This window comes from Oryza glaberrima, chromosome 5, assembly GCF_000147395.1.
Source record: "Oryza glaberrima chromosome 5, OglaRS2, whole genome shotgun sequence".
In the NCBI taxonomy this organism is placed as follows: domain Eukaryota; kingdom Viridiplantae; phylum Streptophyta; class Magnoliopsida; order Poales; family Poaceae; genus Oryza; species Oryza glaberrima.
In genome coordinates this window covers 688,914-704,205 of record NC_068330.1, presented here as the reverse complement: position 1 = coordinate 704,205, position 15,292 = coordinate 688,914, and the positions used below count along the sequence as shown (strand labels likewise).

Below are 15,292 nucleotides of genomic sequence, written 5' to 3'. Positions count from 1 at the left end.
CTCACTCCTCGCTTTTCTTGCCAAGATTTTGCCAGAGAAAAAAAAAGGACATTTGAGTGATTTGTTCATTCTGAAATGAATGGTGGGCAAGCACGCGCAATCCCAGAAAGTAACATTTCATGCTTAAATCTGTCCCTTATTGGGGCATTTGACTTAAGTTTGTCGCTTATTGGATGGAGCTTTATAATCATAAAAAGGAGGGAAACGATATGGTGTCCATGGGATCATCAATGGATGGGCCCGATCGATCCAAACCTATCCTTCCAAATCCCTATCCAACACATAAGCAGGTAGAACAGCACAATGCATAATGCACAGCACTCTGCTAAAATGGATCACATATTACTGTTACTATAAAGACCCAAACCTTATCATACAGCTCAAGTGTTCAACTAGCCCAAGTACAAATATCGCAGGAATTTCACACGAAACAGAACTCGATTCCGCTAATAATTGAGCCTACATACAAATGGCAGCATTATCTTTTTTTAAGAAAAAAGAAAGAAAAGAGAAAAACAAGGTATTCTAAATGGCAACTCGAATTTTACCAGAAACAGAACTTAAGCCTACGGATGAACAAACGCAAGAATTTCACAGGAAATAGAACAAATTCGAGCTGGACGGAGGATCATGTCCCGGCCATGCGTGCGTGCATGGGGATAGCTGACCTTTTGGTCCCTGGAAAGCCAGGCCAAGAAGATGGATGGATAGATAGATAGGCTACCAGCAGTAGTAGCAGAGAAATGCTGGGTGCCATTGCCACTTGCACAGGTACCCTTGCTTTGCCTTTCCATCTGCCAAAAACGTGCCGTCTCATGTACACGCATGTCATTTGCTTTCCTGTGCCAGCACAACACATCCAAAGGGAGCTACAGATCTAGCAGTACAGGCCAAAGGTCAAACAAAAAAATTGCCAGCATTGGAGGAGGCACTGCAACTTGACGATGCAAAGGTAATGGGCAGAATAGTAGTTGTGGGGGAATGACATGGGAGCAACTGGGCAGCACACTCACTACTGGGTTCTGGAAACTACATGTTCTATCTGAAGTCGCCGCGATTCATGAGTCATTCATGGGCAGCAAAGGAGACTAATTCTTGACACTAGAAGTATCGGCTGAGATCATCACAGCACGAAACATCATCTTCCCTAACGAAACAGTCACCAAATGGTGTGAATATGATACATGATGAACAAATTCAACAGAAGTGCTATCATAGTTGATCCATAACAAGAAAGAAGTCAGTTCAATTGAAGTTGGGCCTGGGTAAGATCATGATTCATTGACCCAAGTGTTGGGAACTATAGAAGCAATCAAATATCAGCACTACAAAGTGCCTTAGGCAGCAGGAAAGCTGGTGGCCAACAAGGGAAAGAAACAGATCACCTCCAGCCATCATTTGAAGCCACTATATCAGATTCAACCTTATTTAGGCAGAGCAGCATTCTTATCGAGTAGCTTGAGCTCAGCTCTTTCCACTCTCCTCCTCTTTCATCTTTTTCTCCCATCTACGTTTCTGAAGAAACAAAAAAATCAAGTACACAAGAGCAAAGAACAGCCAGTTAGATATTTAATATTTTTGCCAAGGCATATTACAGTAATACTCCCTCCGTCCCATTTTAAGTGCAGTTGTGGGTTTCTATGTCCAACGTTTGACTGTACGTCTTATTTGAAATTTTTTTATGAATAGTATTTTTATTGTTATTAGATGATAAAACATGAATAGTACTTTATGTGTGACTTTTTTTTAATTTTTTCATAATTTTTTCAAATAAGACGGATGACAAACATTGGACACGGAAACCCACAACTGCACTTAAAATGAGACGGAGGGAGTATTCAATTAACTGACGCTAGCATAAGCATCACTGTACTTAGTCTTGAGAATACCAGCTTGAAATCATTTTGACTAAAACTAGTGGCCTTATTTTGGAATTGGAAAGCAAGAATACCTAAATTAACCCATCGGTAGTTTATGGATGAAAAGGCAAATAGAGACAGGCAATTGTAAAGAAATCAATGGACCAGAATGAAAGTTCAAATTCTTAGCCCATCCATACAAGGACTCAGACCTCAAGTGGACTACTTGGAAACATTTATGCTAATCTCATAAGCTTGCTAAGGCTGTGTTCGGCACCCCTTCTTCCCAACCCCTCTCCCTCGTTTTCCGCGCGCACGCTTTTCAAACTACTAAACGGTGCGTTTTTTGCAAAAAGTTTCTATACGAAAATTGCTTAAAAAAAGCAAATCAATCCATTTTTTTTTAAAAAAATAGCTAATACTTAATTAATCACGCGCTAATGGACCGCTCCGTTTGCCGTATGCACTGTTAAAGTTGGGAACCAGGCTGTCCGAACACAGCCTAATTGGGCTTATTCAAGTCCGATAGCATCAACAATAATAAATTTACAAGACCACAAGGCCACTCCCAGCAGCTGATTTTTTTTTTATCTGGATATGGACTTATGCTTAGCTTAGGTATTAGAACTAAGCTGATCTGAATTCAGTTTTTTATACTTGGAGAAGAAAGCTTATGTTTAACTTAGGTACGGGAACTATGCTGATCTGAATGATAAGCTAGGTATCAAGGACCTGAATGGCCCTGCCACAAACTGTACCTAGATGCCTCATGTTTAGTTGAAGGGGCTTTTTTGGGCTTTAAGTAGATGGGTTTTTACATTACAAGGTTGATAGGCGCAGCTTCTTATGATTATGCTTGCAACTGATTAGGCACAAATACTAACACTCTCTGAATTTCATTATGCCAGTAATACAAGCTAGCTACAGAACCAAAGTATATTGCAAAACAATCTCTAGATTTTCTTTTACAAGGTGTAAGAGAGGGCCTAAATTAGAACTGAACAACTTGTGCATATAAGACAAATTAAGAAATCCAGCTAGGCCAAACAGGCCCTGATACAAGGCAAACAAGTCCTAGCATCTTCTCAATATAGGGTATAACATATAAGCAACATCATCATGTGTTATACAAGAAATTAAGGATCAAAAGGCAGGAAAAATAGGCCCTTATGTTAGACAAGCCAGACATGAGTGACATGACAGGTTCTCAAATATGTATCAGAATTAGTGAACTATGAAACTCCATGTTTTTCTCCACAGCTCATATATAAGACTATACTAGATAAAAGAACCCAAAGGAATGAATTTGTACTTTGTAGTAATACGATCAAGACTGACACTGAGATACTATCAGCGCCATCTATAGACAAATAGAAAAGATTATGCAAAATACCGCAGCCAAATGTTAACATTGGCAGATAAAACAATACACCTAAACTGGAGCCATGCAAATGCATAGCTAGACATGATAATGAGCTCGGAAATGCATACTACAATATACGAAGATTAGTAATACCAATGCAAAGCGTGGAGAATGGAAAAGAACAGGCAAGATGAGGAATCAAACCTTGTAGTCAAGGAGCATCTGGGGCATCTTCTTCATCAGCTCAACCGTGTTCGCACGCCTGGAAAACCACGGGATCAAAACAACAAAACAAATCAAGCCACGGGGCAACAAATTCAAGCAATCGAAAAGGAGGAGGGATCCAGGGGATGCGCGCGCGTACTTCTCGGCGGAGATGCGGTCGCACTTGTGGCCCTTCCGCTTGGTGCGCATCTCGCCGCGGGGAGGGTCGTAGGTCCAGTCCTCGCCGGCGAGGAGGACCTCCTTCCTGAGGCGCGCCCGCTTCCGGGCGCTGAGGCCGAGCGGCTTCCATGCCCCGAGCTCCCAGTACCCCCACACCCCCTTCGTCAGCTCCCCCTTGTACTTTGCAAGCTTCTCCCTCCACGGGTAAACCCTCGCCGCCGCCTCCGCCGCCGCCTTCCCGGCCATCGCCTCCACCCGCGCTAGGGTTTTGCCTCTCCCACCTCGGCTTGGTACACTTCACCCACTGGACCCAATTAAATGGGCCAAAATATCATCCGGCCCAACTTAAATGGGCCCAATTGTTATGGGCCGCGTGAGGCCCGGCCCATTAGAAACCCTTCTTCTTCCCCGAGAGGAAGAGAGAGAAAAACCTCGCAGCCGCCGCCGCCGCAGAGCAGCAGCCATGGTGCTCGCGCGCAAGAAGCTCAAGCAGAAGCTCCGCGAGGTCGTCCCGAATCCCGGAGGAGATGCCGAGGGGGAGGTGGAGGCGGAGGAGGGGGTCGTCTCCTCGTCCAGGTCCAAGCGGGTCCGGCCGAAGCGACCCAAGAAGGTGATGACTCCGATGGAGGCAGTGGAGAGGCGGAAGCTGAAGAGGGAGGAGCAGTTCAGGAGGGAGGTGGAGCTGAGGAGGGAGGAGAGGAGGAAGGTGAAGAAGGAGAAGAGGCGGATTAGGAGGTTGATGGAGGCGGAGGCGGCGGGCGAAGTGGGTGAGGCGGCGGCGGAGGAGGAGGAACATGAGGCGGAAACGGAGGGTGAGGAAGAGGCGGCGGCGGAGGAGCAAGTTCCGGCCAAGGTGGTTGAGAAACGCAAGCCCAAGTCGGAGCCCAAGGTGAAGAACCAGAAGCAGCTGCAAGTAGCTGACCATGCAGTTGGATCTGACGATCCCGTCTTGTCGGAGGAGAGGTGAGTAATCGGTGCTTCAAAAGATTGTGTCCTTTTCGTATTCCAATTCATTGTTTGTATTGCCGCTTGTATGTCATGGCGATTGGTATTGATGGTGAGATGCCGTTCTTGTCAAAAGATAACAGAAAATAGCATAGAGCATGTCGGTCCGATGTGAATGTGAGCATGCAAACAGTCTAATAGGAGTGGTGTTAATTACAGTTATTAATAATAAATTGTTCTTGTGAAAATATAGCATGACATGCTGATTTGCTGTGGTTGTTTGCGTAGAAATGGTCTAATGGGCAATGTAAAAATCTAGTGGTTGTTCCTAGATTACCATTATTTTGATTTGTCATGGCTTGAAGTATAGGTTGTTCCACAATTCAGAATAAATTATGTGACCGTTTGGGTTGGTTATGATCAAACAAGTCTGTTTATAAAAGTATATTCTTTAAGAAGCCCAACCATTTTTTAACTCTGACATGGAGCTGTAAAATGATTGCTTTGGAGTTTAGAAAGGTGGTTTCTTTGTAGCGGAATCTTCATTGAATTGATAAGAAGTGCGATGGAGCTATTTAACTGCTTGCTGTCTGTCGGACTTATTGAGATTAGCTCTGTAATGGTGTTGCATTCTTGTTTCAGCGAGAAAAATGCGAAGAAGGTGTATGTTGGGGGCATCCCATACTATTCCTCCGAGGATGACATAAGAAGTTTCTTTGAAACATGTGGCAGCATCACATCAGTGGATTGCATGACATTTCCCGAGAGCGGGAAATTCAGGGGCATTGCCATTCTCACGTTTAAGGTCAGCCTCAAAACCTTGTTTGCTTCCTTTTAGCCCATTGTTTATGTTCTAGGAAGGATGTCAACTCACAAATTTAACGGATAACTTAAGATAATTGTTGATCCAGTAAATGTCTGAATGTGCATAGTTTTGATGGTACTGGAAGAGTTTGCTTCAATTAACTACATTCCAATGCAGTCTCGCTTGTTTTCAGCACTGTTATAGTCTTGTAGAAATTAATGATTTAGTTTCAGAATAATGTAAGAAATTCCTCTCTGTGGTCTTGTAGTAACTAATATGGTAACAATGCATCTCGTTGTCACCTCATAGTATTGTTTTGACCAAGTTTGCCGCTTGGTTTAATTTCATACAATGGATCAAAACCATCTAGATGCAAGCACTGGGTGCTCCTTTAATCTGTTACTACTGCCAATCATGCACATGGCTTGTTGGCTGTGGCAACATGCTTTTTGCCATTTTTCCTTAAACGGTAATTTAAACCTGACCGATTTTTCTTGTTCAGACTGATGCTGCCGCACAAAGGGCATTGGCTCTTGATGGTGCAGATATGTAAGCACATCTGCTTCTGAACTTTACTTCTTCCTTTTTTGTTTTCACCATAAGCGATAACCTTCTTGTTGACTACACAGGGGAGGATTTTTTTTGAAAATTCAACCATACAAATCTGTCCGTGAAAAGGAAGATTTTGCACCAAAGATGATAGAGGGATACAATAGGGTTTATGTTGGAAACCTGGCATGGGACATAACAGAGGATGACTTGAAGAAGTTCTTTTCTGATTGCAAAATCTCATCCATCCGATTCGGAACAGACAAGGAGACAGGTGATTTCAAAGGCTATGTGCATGTGGATTTTTCTGAGGGTACATCTGTTGCTGTTGCAATGAAGCTTGATCAGAAGGTGATTAAGGGGCGGCCAGTCAGAATTAGATGTGCTGTCCCCAAGAAGGACAATCAGAAGCTCAATGGCAATGCAAATCCAGATTCATCAAATAATAAGATACGGATTTGTTATGAATGTGGCACGCCTGGTCATATCTCTTCTTCTTGCCCTAATAAGAAGGCTTCTGAAGCCATTTCTGATGAAAAGAAGGCTAATGTTGACTCAGTCACAGCATCGTCAAAGAAAAGGCGGACATGCTATGAATGTGGCATTCCTGGCCATCTCTCATCGGCTTGCCCAAACAAGAAGGCCGGCGATGCTGTTTCTAGTGACAAGGGGCCTGATGATGAGACAAAGTCTGCACCATCTATCACTCCCGAGGATAATAAAATAGGTGAAGAATCAAATTCAGCGCCCTCCAAGAAGAGGCGGAAATGCTATGAATGCGGCATTCCTGGTCATCTCTCATCAGCTTGCCCCAACAAAGTTGCTGCAGTCAATTCTGACATGGAGAAATCTTATGGTGGCTCAAGTACTATACCTTCAGCCACTTCAGATGGAAATAAGGCTAGTGATGACACAAACCCTGTGCCTGCGAAGAAAAAGAAGAGGCGGACATGTTATGAATGTGGCATCGCTGGCCATCTCTCGTCGGAATGCCCAAACAAAACTACCTGATCGAATGGTTGTGTTACTGTTTTGGATTTTTGTAGCACTAGAAGTGTCCTTCACTGGACACGAGTTATATTCATGGAAGGGATAAAGAATTTGATTCAGAGAAATTTTTGTAGGCAATCTAGTATGCAATAGACACTTCTTATCTTTCTTTTACCTTTGTCAAAATATGACTGCATCCTGATTCCTGATATCATAGAGCAGGCAATGAATCAATCATTATTCAATCTATGACCTCTATATCTTTCTGATCTGAGCTTTGTACCAATAATTATCTCTTTTTTTTGTCAATTGTGCAAGTTGGGAAAATATGTCACAGAGAAATGAAATTAATTAGAGATGGAGCCTGTTCATGTACTCAGCCCAGGCCATGCAGTCCAGCCCCAAGTGCTCTATTATAATCAGATGTCCATGTCAGCACAGCAAATTTACTAGTGCTGCCCAATAATTAACACTAGAATAATAGAAATTTTTGGAGTAATAAACTACAGTATCATTATGATTCTCAAGATGCATCCTGCTAAATGCTAGTAAGATACTGTAGTAACATCTTGTGCCCAACTCACTCCCAGTCTGATTCGATCAGCACTAGCTGTTTGTGTGCTGACATCCTGCATCACTGCTGCTACTGCACTTTGGATTCATTTTTATCTGCTACTGATTCTGAGAGCCATCCAGATGCTGAATTCATTAAAGATTCATCAGTCACCAGAGTTGGCTGCGTCACAGTGGTGGCGACCTACGTGGAGAAGGCGACCAAAACCCTAAAAAATTTCAGAGGTTCGTGAACAAATACACAACTGCAGAGCAAAGCTAGTTGCAGAAGCAAGCTGATTAACTCCGGAGATCCCAACTGCACTACTGGTGAGTTCCATCACTGAACGCAGCAACCCGTTCGTGTTCTTTCCTCTGACAGCGACTTAACTCTTTCTCAAAAGCAGGTTTGCTTCATCCATTTTGTGACCTGTGTGTGACAGCTACATTTGTACAGGTTGTTTAATTATGGTTAGGAGGAAACAAAATTGCTAAATGATCACACAGTTTCTTCATGCTCTTGTCATGAACTAATGACTCTAAACCTGCTGCAGTGACATTTTTTCAGTGTTTTCTATACAGAGAAGAGGGGTTTCCATGTCAAGATCGAACCTGCAAAATTTTCAGAAAGAAGATCATCCAGCTGCAAGATTTTCAGGTAGTGATACTGAATACTGATGCTTCCGTCATGGCTCACTAGAGTCATGTAGTAGTCTCGTAATGATCAACTTGTTGATCTTTGCTCTCCATTACAATTGTGGTTAGTAGTAATCAGATATTTCCAACGGATCACAAAGCTGTTTATTGCGTTGATGGGTAGCAGCGTCACAGCACTATGCTCTACTAGCACCATTAAATTACAGTATTCACAATTGCTTTAGAATTTTTATTCCATTCTTCTTTTATATTTGGAGCAACCTAGAACCGCACCACAAGAAAGAAGTGGATAGAACATGACAAGCAAAGCAAAAATCATAACCAGTGTCAACGATTACAGGATTTGTGTTTTCAGTGTAGTTCTTAATTTTTCGAGGTATCTGAAAATCAACGGCTAAGTTTCTAGAAATTCCGGAGTAGCTGTCCTGGTTTATCATCTCCTTCTCTCCTTATATAAAATTAAGACATATAGATGCTGGCTCTTAAGCAGCATGATTATGCATAATCTGCCCCCTGAATCACCAAAGAATATACTGCCTTTTGGAAAACTGAAATCGCAGTTTCAACACCGTGACGGAAGATCCAAATTAATATGATAATCATGTCACTAGATAAACTTTTGAATCAGCAGTAGCTAAAGTAGAGTGTTCCCTGAAAGATTCTCCTGCTCATTCGGTGGACGGCACACCGGCTATGCAGATACAAATTATGATATTCAGAAAGAAGATGCAGAAAACCGAAACAGGTTGGCAGTTTCTTACCATCTCTCAGGGATATTTTTCTCCTTCGGAAATCATGGTTGACATGTTTGATGTAGTGTTAATTGCTTCTATAATGTGTAATTTAAAGATAAGTTGTGCTCAGCATGCTTCACGAAGTGAAAAAAGAAATAGCTGCACAAGGAATCAGATTTGCGCTTTGATACTGTAGTAGCAAGAAACACGCATAAATAACTAGCAAGTAAGTCAATAGAAGCAAGAACTGAGTATTGGGCAGCAAAAGATAAACAACTTAGGACAAGTTTGACATGATGGCAAGTTTTTGAGATTCCTGATGCAACTGTTGCTGAATCTCCAGGCAAACAATGAAGGCAAACTTCTATTTTGGATCTTTTATGCGGAGAACGGCAGGCGCAACACAAGATGCAGCGTCGGAGTGAAAGTGACACAAAGTCTACTTATAAATTATAATCATGCAATGAGTCATGTTCATGGCTTGTCTCCTCTGACAAGTTCATACTGATTAGGGTTGCTGCACCAATGAGAAGAAGTTGCAGGGACAAGTTGAACTCCCAATTCAAGCTACCAATCATCTGCAGTTGCTGAACAGTAGCTTCTTGGCAAGAAACTGCAAATTGCTCATCTGTGTCTCTGGCAAAAGGACATCATGCTGTGCACAGAAAGCTCCATGAATCTTTTAGAGCAACTGACTGAACAGTTGTTCCTCCTGTTTTTCTATATTGGCTTGATCGTATCGCCGCGAACAGAAAGGAAAAGGATTATGTTGCTTCAGGATTCACAAAGGACCACCTTTGCCAACTGGCCTTTGCAAATTGTTTGTGCTCCTTGTATGTGCTGCCAACATGATGAGATGCAGCAAACAGATGAAGCTTTTTTTTTTCTGATCTTTCTGTAATTAGTTAGTACTTTTCTGAATGTCCAAGTCTCAGAAGTACTTACTTGCCAGAGACATTTTTAATCTAGGATTCAGTCATACTTCTTGCAGAGTTCAGAGTTGCAGTCAGACATACACATGGAGTTTGATCAAATTAGCCAGGTTATTGACCTAATATTCTCTCCTGTCTACATTTCTTCCCTGTAAATGTCAACAGAACAGAGGCAAGATTCCATTTGATCCCCATCAAACACTGACATTGTGTGGAACAATTGCAGAAGGCATAAACTCTTAGATCATAATAATCCATCAAAACAGCAAAGCACTAGTTCGGAATGCAAGTTGCAGAAAGCAGAAGTAAACAACACAATAACTTTGCCCCCAACTTCCTTTTCTGCTTACATCAAGCAGCAATAATTGATCAGTTCAGTCCAATAGACAAGTGCGGTGCCAATGCAAGCAATCCAACTATTCAAGAACCAATTATAGTCAGGAACTGCTTATTTTAACAGGAATAATTTCTCTTATTGAACTGGTACAATTGTCTTCGTCGAGTTTCAGCCTCATTTGCCACTACTGGATTTTTGTTTAAGATGGCTGTTCGTGCTGACGAAGTATCACTCAGATGCAAATAAGGAAGAGTCGTTTCTGATACTGTCAGCAGCAACAGCATGCACAGTGAGTGAGTGCAAAAGTTAGTATTAGGTGCAAGATACTGTTCCATGTGCCATTTGGATTAGCCATGAGACGTTTCATGAGCTCATCATTCATCAATCAACATTGTCTAAAAAAAAATCACTCATCAAGCAAGCAGGTGATCATCGTTTGGAAGATGTACAGTTGTCGTTCCAAGATTCAGCAGCATATGTCTAGGCATAATCAAACGAGTTTATCTCCGGTCCTTGCAAGGTATTCAGAAGTAAGTACGGTCCTGATTAACACTAAACATATAGTACGAACAGAAAAAAAAAATCTAACCAAACTGAACTGTCAGAAGGTAAGCTCTACAGTACTGCAACTAGTCCAATGGGACATCATATATTCCAGTGGATGAAAAAAAGAAGATATCCTCATAGTAACAAACAAAGTACTACATGTAGCATTATGCCATTATCTACATTTTCTTCAATGATCTACATATATTTAGTCTAGTGGTAGTGTACTACTACTCTCAGCTTGTGCTACAATCTGTTTCTTGTCATATTGTCATATGTTTTGTTTTCTGAAATGGCGTTGCTGTTATCTTCTTGTCAGTTTGCCATGCTTTATGAAGATTCTACATTTGTAGTGAAAATATTGAAACTCACATGTGATTCCTACTTGATCTCAAACTTTCTTTTTTCTTTCAAGAAAAGAATGAGTTGACCCAGAATCTACAAAGTACAGACACTGATGAGATGAACTGCACGCATGCATGAACAAGGTCAGCAGCAGACTGAGTGAGTGAGATTCAGAATTTTGTTTCTCCATGAACCAAGGGACGCATAAATCAAGTCAACGAGGCACTGACACCGTGTCTGAAATGACCCAAAACAAAAGTGTCCGATCCCAAGGTCATTCCGACGCTTGCATCGATCCAAGCAACAGCTGTCGGCACGGCGAAAACTCGACGCCGTCTACGGTCTCCTGCTTCTCCAATTCCAATCATCCTCACCAACAGCAGATGCATCATGCATTGCTAGCTATAGCTAGCTCTTACAATTCATGATCGAATCAATGTAGAATAATATAGTTATTAGTATTCCTCTCACAGAGTAGTGACTCTTTCTTGCAACAGATTAGTAATAAAAAGCAAAAGGTAAACTGGTTCTTGGCTTCTCATAAAGCCAACTTGTGCTTTGTTTAATCACCAACTGGTTACTACTACTGCCATTGGTCAATTAGTTTATGTTGCATTTATCACAGTGAGCTGAGATGATATCCAGCCTATAAATACTCCTGGGTGTGCTTCTTCTCCATTGGAGAGTCATACATCTCAAGCTTGCTTCAGATTTCGATCAGCTTCAGTCTTCAGACAACAGAGAGGTTGGTTCACAAAGTTTCAGTAAGTAAAGCATTCATTCAGATCATGAAGAGGTTTGCATTCGAGGACAGCGATATGGCGCGCGTGCTGATGCTCATGTCGTCGCACGGGCAGCAGGAGCAGGCGCTGGCTCTGCCGGTGCCGGTGCAGCTGCCGCTCGCCGCCGCGCGCGGCGACCGCGCCCCGGAGCGCGCGTTCGTCTGCAAGACGTGCAACCGCGTGTTCCCGTCGTTCCAGGCGCTCGGCGGCCACCGCGCCAGCCACAAGAAGCCGAGGCTCGACGGCGACGGCGACCTCTCCCTGTCCAAGCCCAAGCTCCACGGCTGCTCCATCTGCGGCCTCGAGTTTGCCATTGGCCAGGCTCTCGGCGGCCACATGAGGCGCCACCGCGCCATGACCGGCGGCATGCCGCGGGCGATCGTCGTCGACAAGAAGCCCGACGTCGTCGACGTCCACGTCCACGGCCACGACGACGACGGCGGCATCAAGCGCGGCGGCCTGTGGCTCGACCTGAACCATCCACCCTGCGACGACGCCGGCGACGACGACGCCGAGTGCGGCCACAATGCCGCCGGCGCCGGCATCACGTTCCACCAGTTCTTGGATACCGGAGCCATGGCCGTTGACTGCGTCGGCTACTAGCTCTCTTTGCCGGATTTTTGCCGGATACTACAATACTTATATGCACCGATTAATCTTGGTGCAATTTCTCTTTTACCTTTTCTTTTTCTTTTCATTTCTTCTTCTTCTTGTTGAGAAATCCACATTTTGTAGCGGTAGAATATATTAGTTCCTAATACAACAGAGCATGGCACACGTTTTGGGTGCCAATGATCAGATGCTGTGCTTTGGGGTTAATCTGGAGGATTACATGAGATAATATTCACCTCCTGATGATTTCCTGGATTTGTGATCAAAACCCTTTGATCAAATGGATTAATGTAATTATCTGAATTGAGTAAATTAAGTATAGAGCTTGTGGTTTTCAGTTGCTACTCACTCCATGTTGACCCTTGATTCTATATTAGTAGTATATTCTTGTCCAAGGTGATTTACATAGCGAGTAATTATATGGATAGATTCTAAGTACAATGCCAAGTGGCAAGAATTTTCGATACTTGACGTCACCACCCGAGATATTCATATCTACATATAAGAATAGTTTGCTGATGCCAAAAAAAAAAGTCTACATTACTTTGCTATCCCTGTAATAGTATATTTGTTGTTGTCAACAAAGAAACTCTACTTACAGGGAGTAATATATCACATATTAATCTATCTCGTCAGTTTCATTAAGAAAATTATAACCATTTAAGTGATATATAAGAAATGAGGGGACGTCCCCTTGAGAGTCAATATGACTTTCCCCTACTTGTAGAGTTGAAGTAGTGATCCACCTACCCCATATTGCATATTTCTCAGTAGAGATTTGCTCCGGTCCAACAAAAAGTACCTTAAGGTACCGGTATCTCACGATACCAAATCATTTCCAATCATTGGATATAACAATATCCATCCTACCTAGTTAGATCCAACGATCGGAAACGATTTGGTACCATGAGGTACCGGTATCTCGAGATACTTTTTGTTGCACCAGAGTAAATCTCTTCTCACTAACTGAAATTGGATCCATGTAGATTTTTTGTCAACAATTTAACGGAGATTACTATAGCTAGATAGCTCCCCACGCACTGCACTTGAAAAAAACATATTTTTGACCCTGTAATTGCATGGCCCTAATAAATAGAGATCACGTCGTTCTCTATCCTTCTGTTGAGCAACAGGAGTATACACTTCCCAAAAAAAAAGAAATTAATTGTTGGTACATGTACGTGTGAATCCAAGTAAAAGCTCAATCTTTTTTCTCTGAACCTAGACAGGAACAGAATATAGCAACGAGTCAATGCATAAACTAGCTTATAGATTCATCTCTAAACTGATCTTTCTATAAACTGCTCATCGATCAGTACTTATACATATATACAATTTTGTCAAGCAGAAATAAAAGATTGGATCAAGGACATTACATGTGGTGTCAGTGTATTGGACGGCAGAATGGCAATTTTCTTTATCACCAAATTGAGCTCAGGTGAGGCAATCACACAAGCTAGCTAGCAGACTGGCAGTTAGGTCGTCACTTTGCAGGCGCAGCAGTTGCGGACTTGTAGCTGCTCTTATGGTTAAGTTAAACTTTTGCACAGCTTCATCAATTCAATAGTACAGCAACTGGCTTATGTGGCGATTAGGACTGTAACAAAAAACAAAATGGTTTTGCTTTTATAAAAATGTGCAACTTGTGAGCCGCCTTCTGCGTTGAAGATTCATGGATCGATCGATGACACAACTGCATATACGCTGCTACTCGCCGATGGTATCAAACAATGACGACATTCTCAACCATGGACGTATTTAATTGCATATATATATAATCGTGGTTTCTTCTTAATTTAGTCAGTTATTTGGTAATTAGAAGGTTCATTTTCTTTCTTTTGTCTATTATGCATTCATTCAGTTTGTCTAAAACCTGAATTTTCTTTCTTCAGAAAAAAAATCCTGACCTGTCAATTAGGGAAATTAGGTAGGATCGGAGATTTACTTAATTCCCCACCTTGTAGTTATTGTTCTTGTTGAAATTTTACGGTACTTGAAAGTGTCTAAGAAGTACCAAAATTTTTAGGATAAAATTCAATACCTCATAATTGAGATACTGAGATATACTAAATTTTACACTATAAAATATGGTATATAAAAACACTTTTTTTGTTCATCTGCGTATATGTATAATAGCTGCCTGTGTTGTAAAAGGGTGTTTACATATAAATCGGATATATGTGATGATTGATGATTGAGGTAAGATGAGCACATCTCATGACATACGCAAAGCTAGCTAGCATCCTTAATTAGTTAATTTCATGATGTAGCAAATTAAACTTGATCTATTTATCAAAGCAGCGATTCTGTGTCATTCACCTCCAATCAGGAGCACTACTAGAGCGAATCTTCAGCCTGCAATTATATTTAAACGGTGGTGGTTCTCGTGTGTATAATCACCTCTTGCTAAACAAAGGTGTTAATTCAGAAGCAAAATTCCAATGAAACTCTCTTGCTATATACTAATATAGTTTGTACTATACATGTACATATTCTAGACTAGCTAGTAGTATCATCCACACGGCATGTATATGAGGAAAACTGCAGCAGCTGTGGTTGCTAGCTAAGCTTAATTTGCTAAGTCAGCATCACACGCAGAGACAGAGAAACTAAACCCTATTTAATCCCATGTCTGATGTGTTCTTGGTTATTGCAGTACAAGAACAAGTTGCTCTTATGAAAATGATCGTTTGCTCACATCAGAGAGCAAGCAATGATATATGATATGCATGCGTATAATTATTGATGAAGCAAAGGGAACGTACTTAGACCACCAAGAAGCTTATTGATATGCACTTAATTAGATGCAATCATGCATCAGCCTATAGAATCAGTGTTCTTAGCACGTAGATTTTCAGATAAACATACATAACCACATATATACTCTCGCTAGCTAGGTG

The 15,292-nt window shown here is 41.8% G+C and overlaps 3 protein-coding genes across 3 annotated transcripts; 2 read left to right on the top strand and 1 right to left on the bottom strand.

Moving 5' to 3' along the window:
* Positions 1–1,074: 1,074 nt before the first annotated feature.
* Positions 1,075–3,898, bottom strand: LOC127773862 (uncharacterized). Its single transcript, XM_052300070.1, has 3 exons — positions 3,587–3,898; positions 3,427–3,484; positions 1,075–1,515 (listed from the first exon to the last, which is right to left on the bottom strand). The coding sequence occupies exons 1-3, from the start codon at positions 3,850–3,852 to the stop codon at positions 1,465–1,467; spliced, it is 375 nt and encodes a 124-aa protein (XP_052156030.1). The 5' UTR covers positions 3,853–3,898; the 3' UTR covers positions 1,075–1,464.
* Positions 3,899–4,043: 145 nt separating this feature from the next.
* On the top strand, positions 4,044–7,065 carry LOC127773861 (phragmoplastin interacting protein 1). The gene is made up of 4 exons (XM_052300069.1): positions 4,044–4,569; positions 5,194–5,356; positions 5,859–5,905; positions 5,986–7,065. The coding sequence occupies exons 1-4, from the start codon at positions 4,070–4,072 to the stop codon at positions 6,914–6,916; spliced, it is 1,641 nt and encodes a 546-aa protein (XP_052156029.1). The 5' UTR covers positions 4,044–4,069; the 3' UTR covers positions 6,917–7,065.
* Positions 7,066–11,692: 4,627 nt separating this feature from the next.
* LOC127774667 (zinc finger protein ZAT12-like) lies at positions 11,693–12,555 on the top strand. The gene has a single exon (XM_052300948.1). It carries the CDS (start codon positions 11,787–11,789, stop codon positions 12,381–12,383), a length of 597 nt encoding a protein of 198 aa, XP_052156908.1. The 5' UTR covers positions 11,693–11,786; the 3' UTR covers positions 12,384–12,555.
* Positions 12,556–15,292: the final 2,737 nt, after the last annotated feature.

Excerpts from the sequence above, each read along its gene's own strand:
- LOC127773861 (XM_052300069.1), top strand. The coding sequence starts at position 4,070 with ATGGTGCTCGCGCGCAAGAAGCTCAAGCAGAAGCTCCGCGAGGTCGTC. Across the intron at positions 4,570-5,193 it reads CCCGTCTTGTCGGAGGAGAG|CGAGAAAAATGCGAAGAAGG; the intron begins GTGAGTAATCGG and ends TTCTTGTTTCAG. Across the intron at positions 5,357-5,858 it reads TTGCCATTCTCACGTTTAAG|ACTGATGCTGCCGCACAAAG; the intron begins GTCAGCCTCAAA and ends TTTCTTGTTCAG.
- LOC127773862 (XM_052300070.1), bottom strand. The coding sequence starts at position 3,852 with ATGGCCGGGAAGGCGGCGGCGGAGGCGGCGGCGAGGGTTTACCCGTGG. Across the intron at positions 3,485-3,586 it reads GACCGCATCTCCGCCGAGAA|GCGTGCGAACACGGTTGAGC; the intron begins GTACGCGCGCGC and ends GTGGTTTTCCAG. Across the intron at positions 1,516-3,426 it reads AGATGCTCCTTGACTACAAG|AAACGTAGATGGGAGAAAAA; the intron begins GTTTGATTCCTC and ends TTGTTTCTTCAG.
- LOC127774667 (XM_052300948.1), top strand. The coding sequence starts at position 11,787 with ATGAAGAGGTTTGCATTCGAGGACAGCGATATGGCGCGCGTGCTGATG.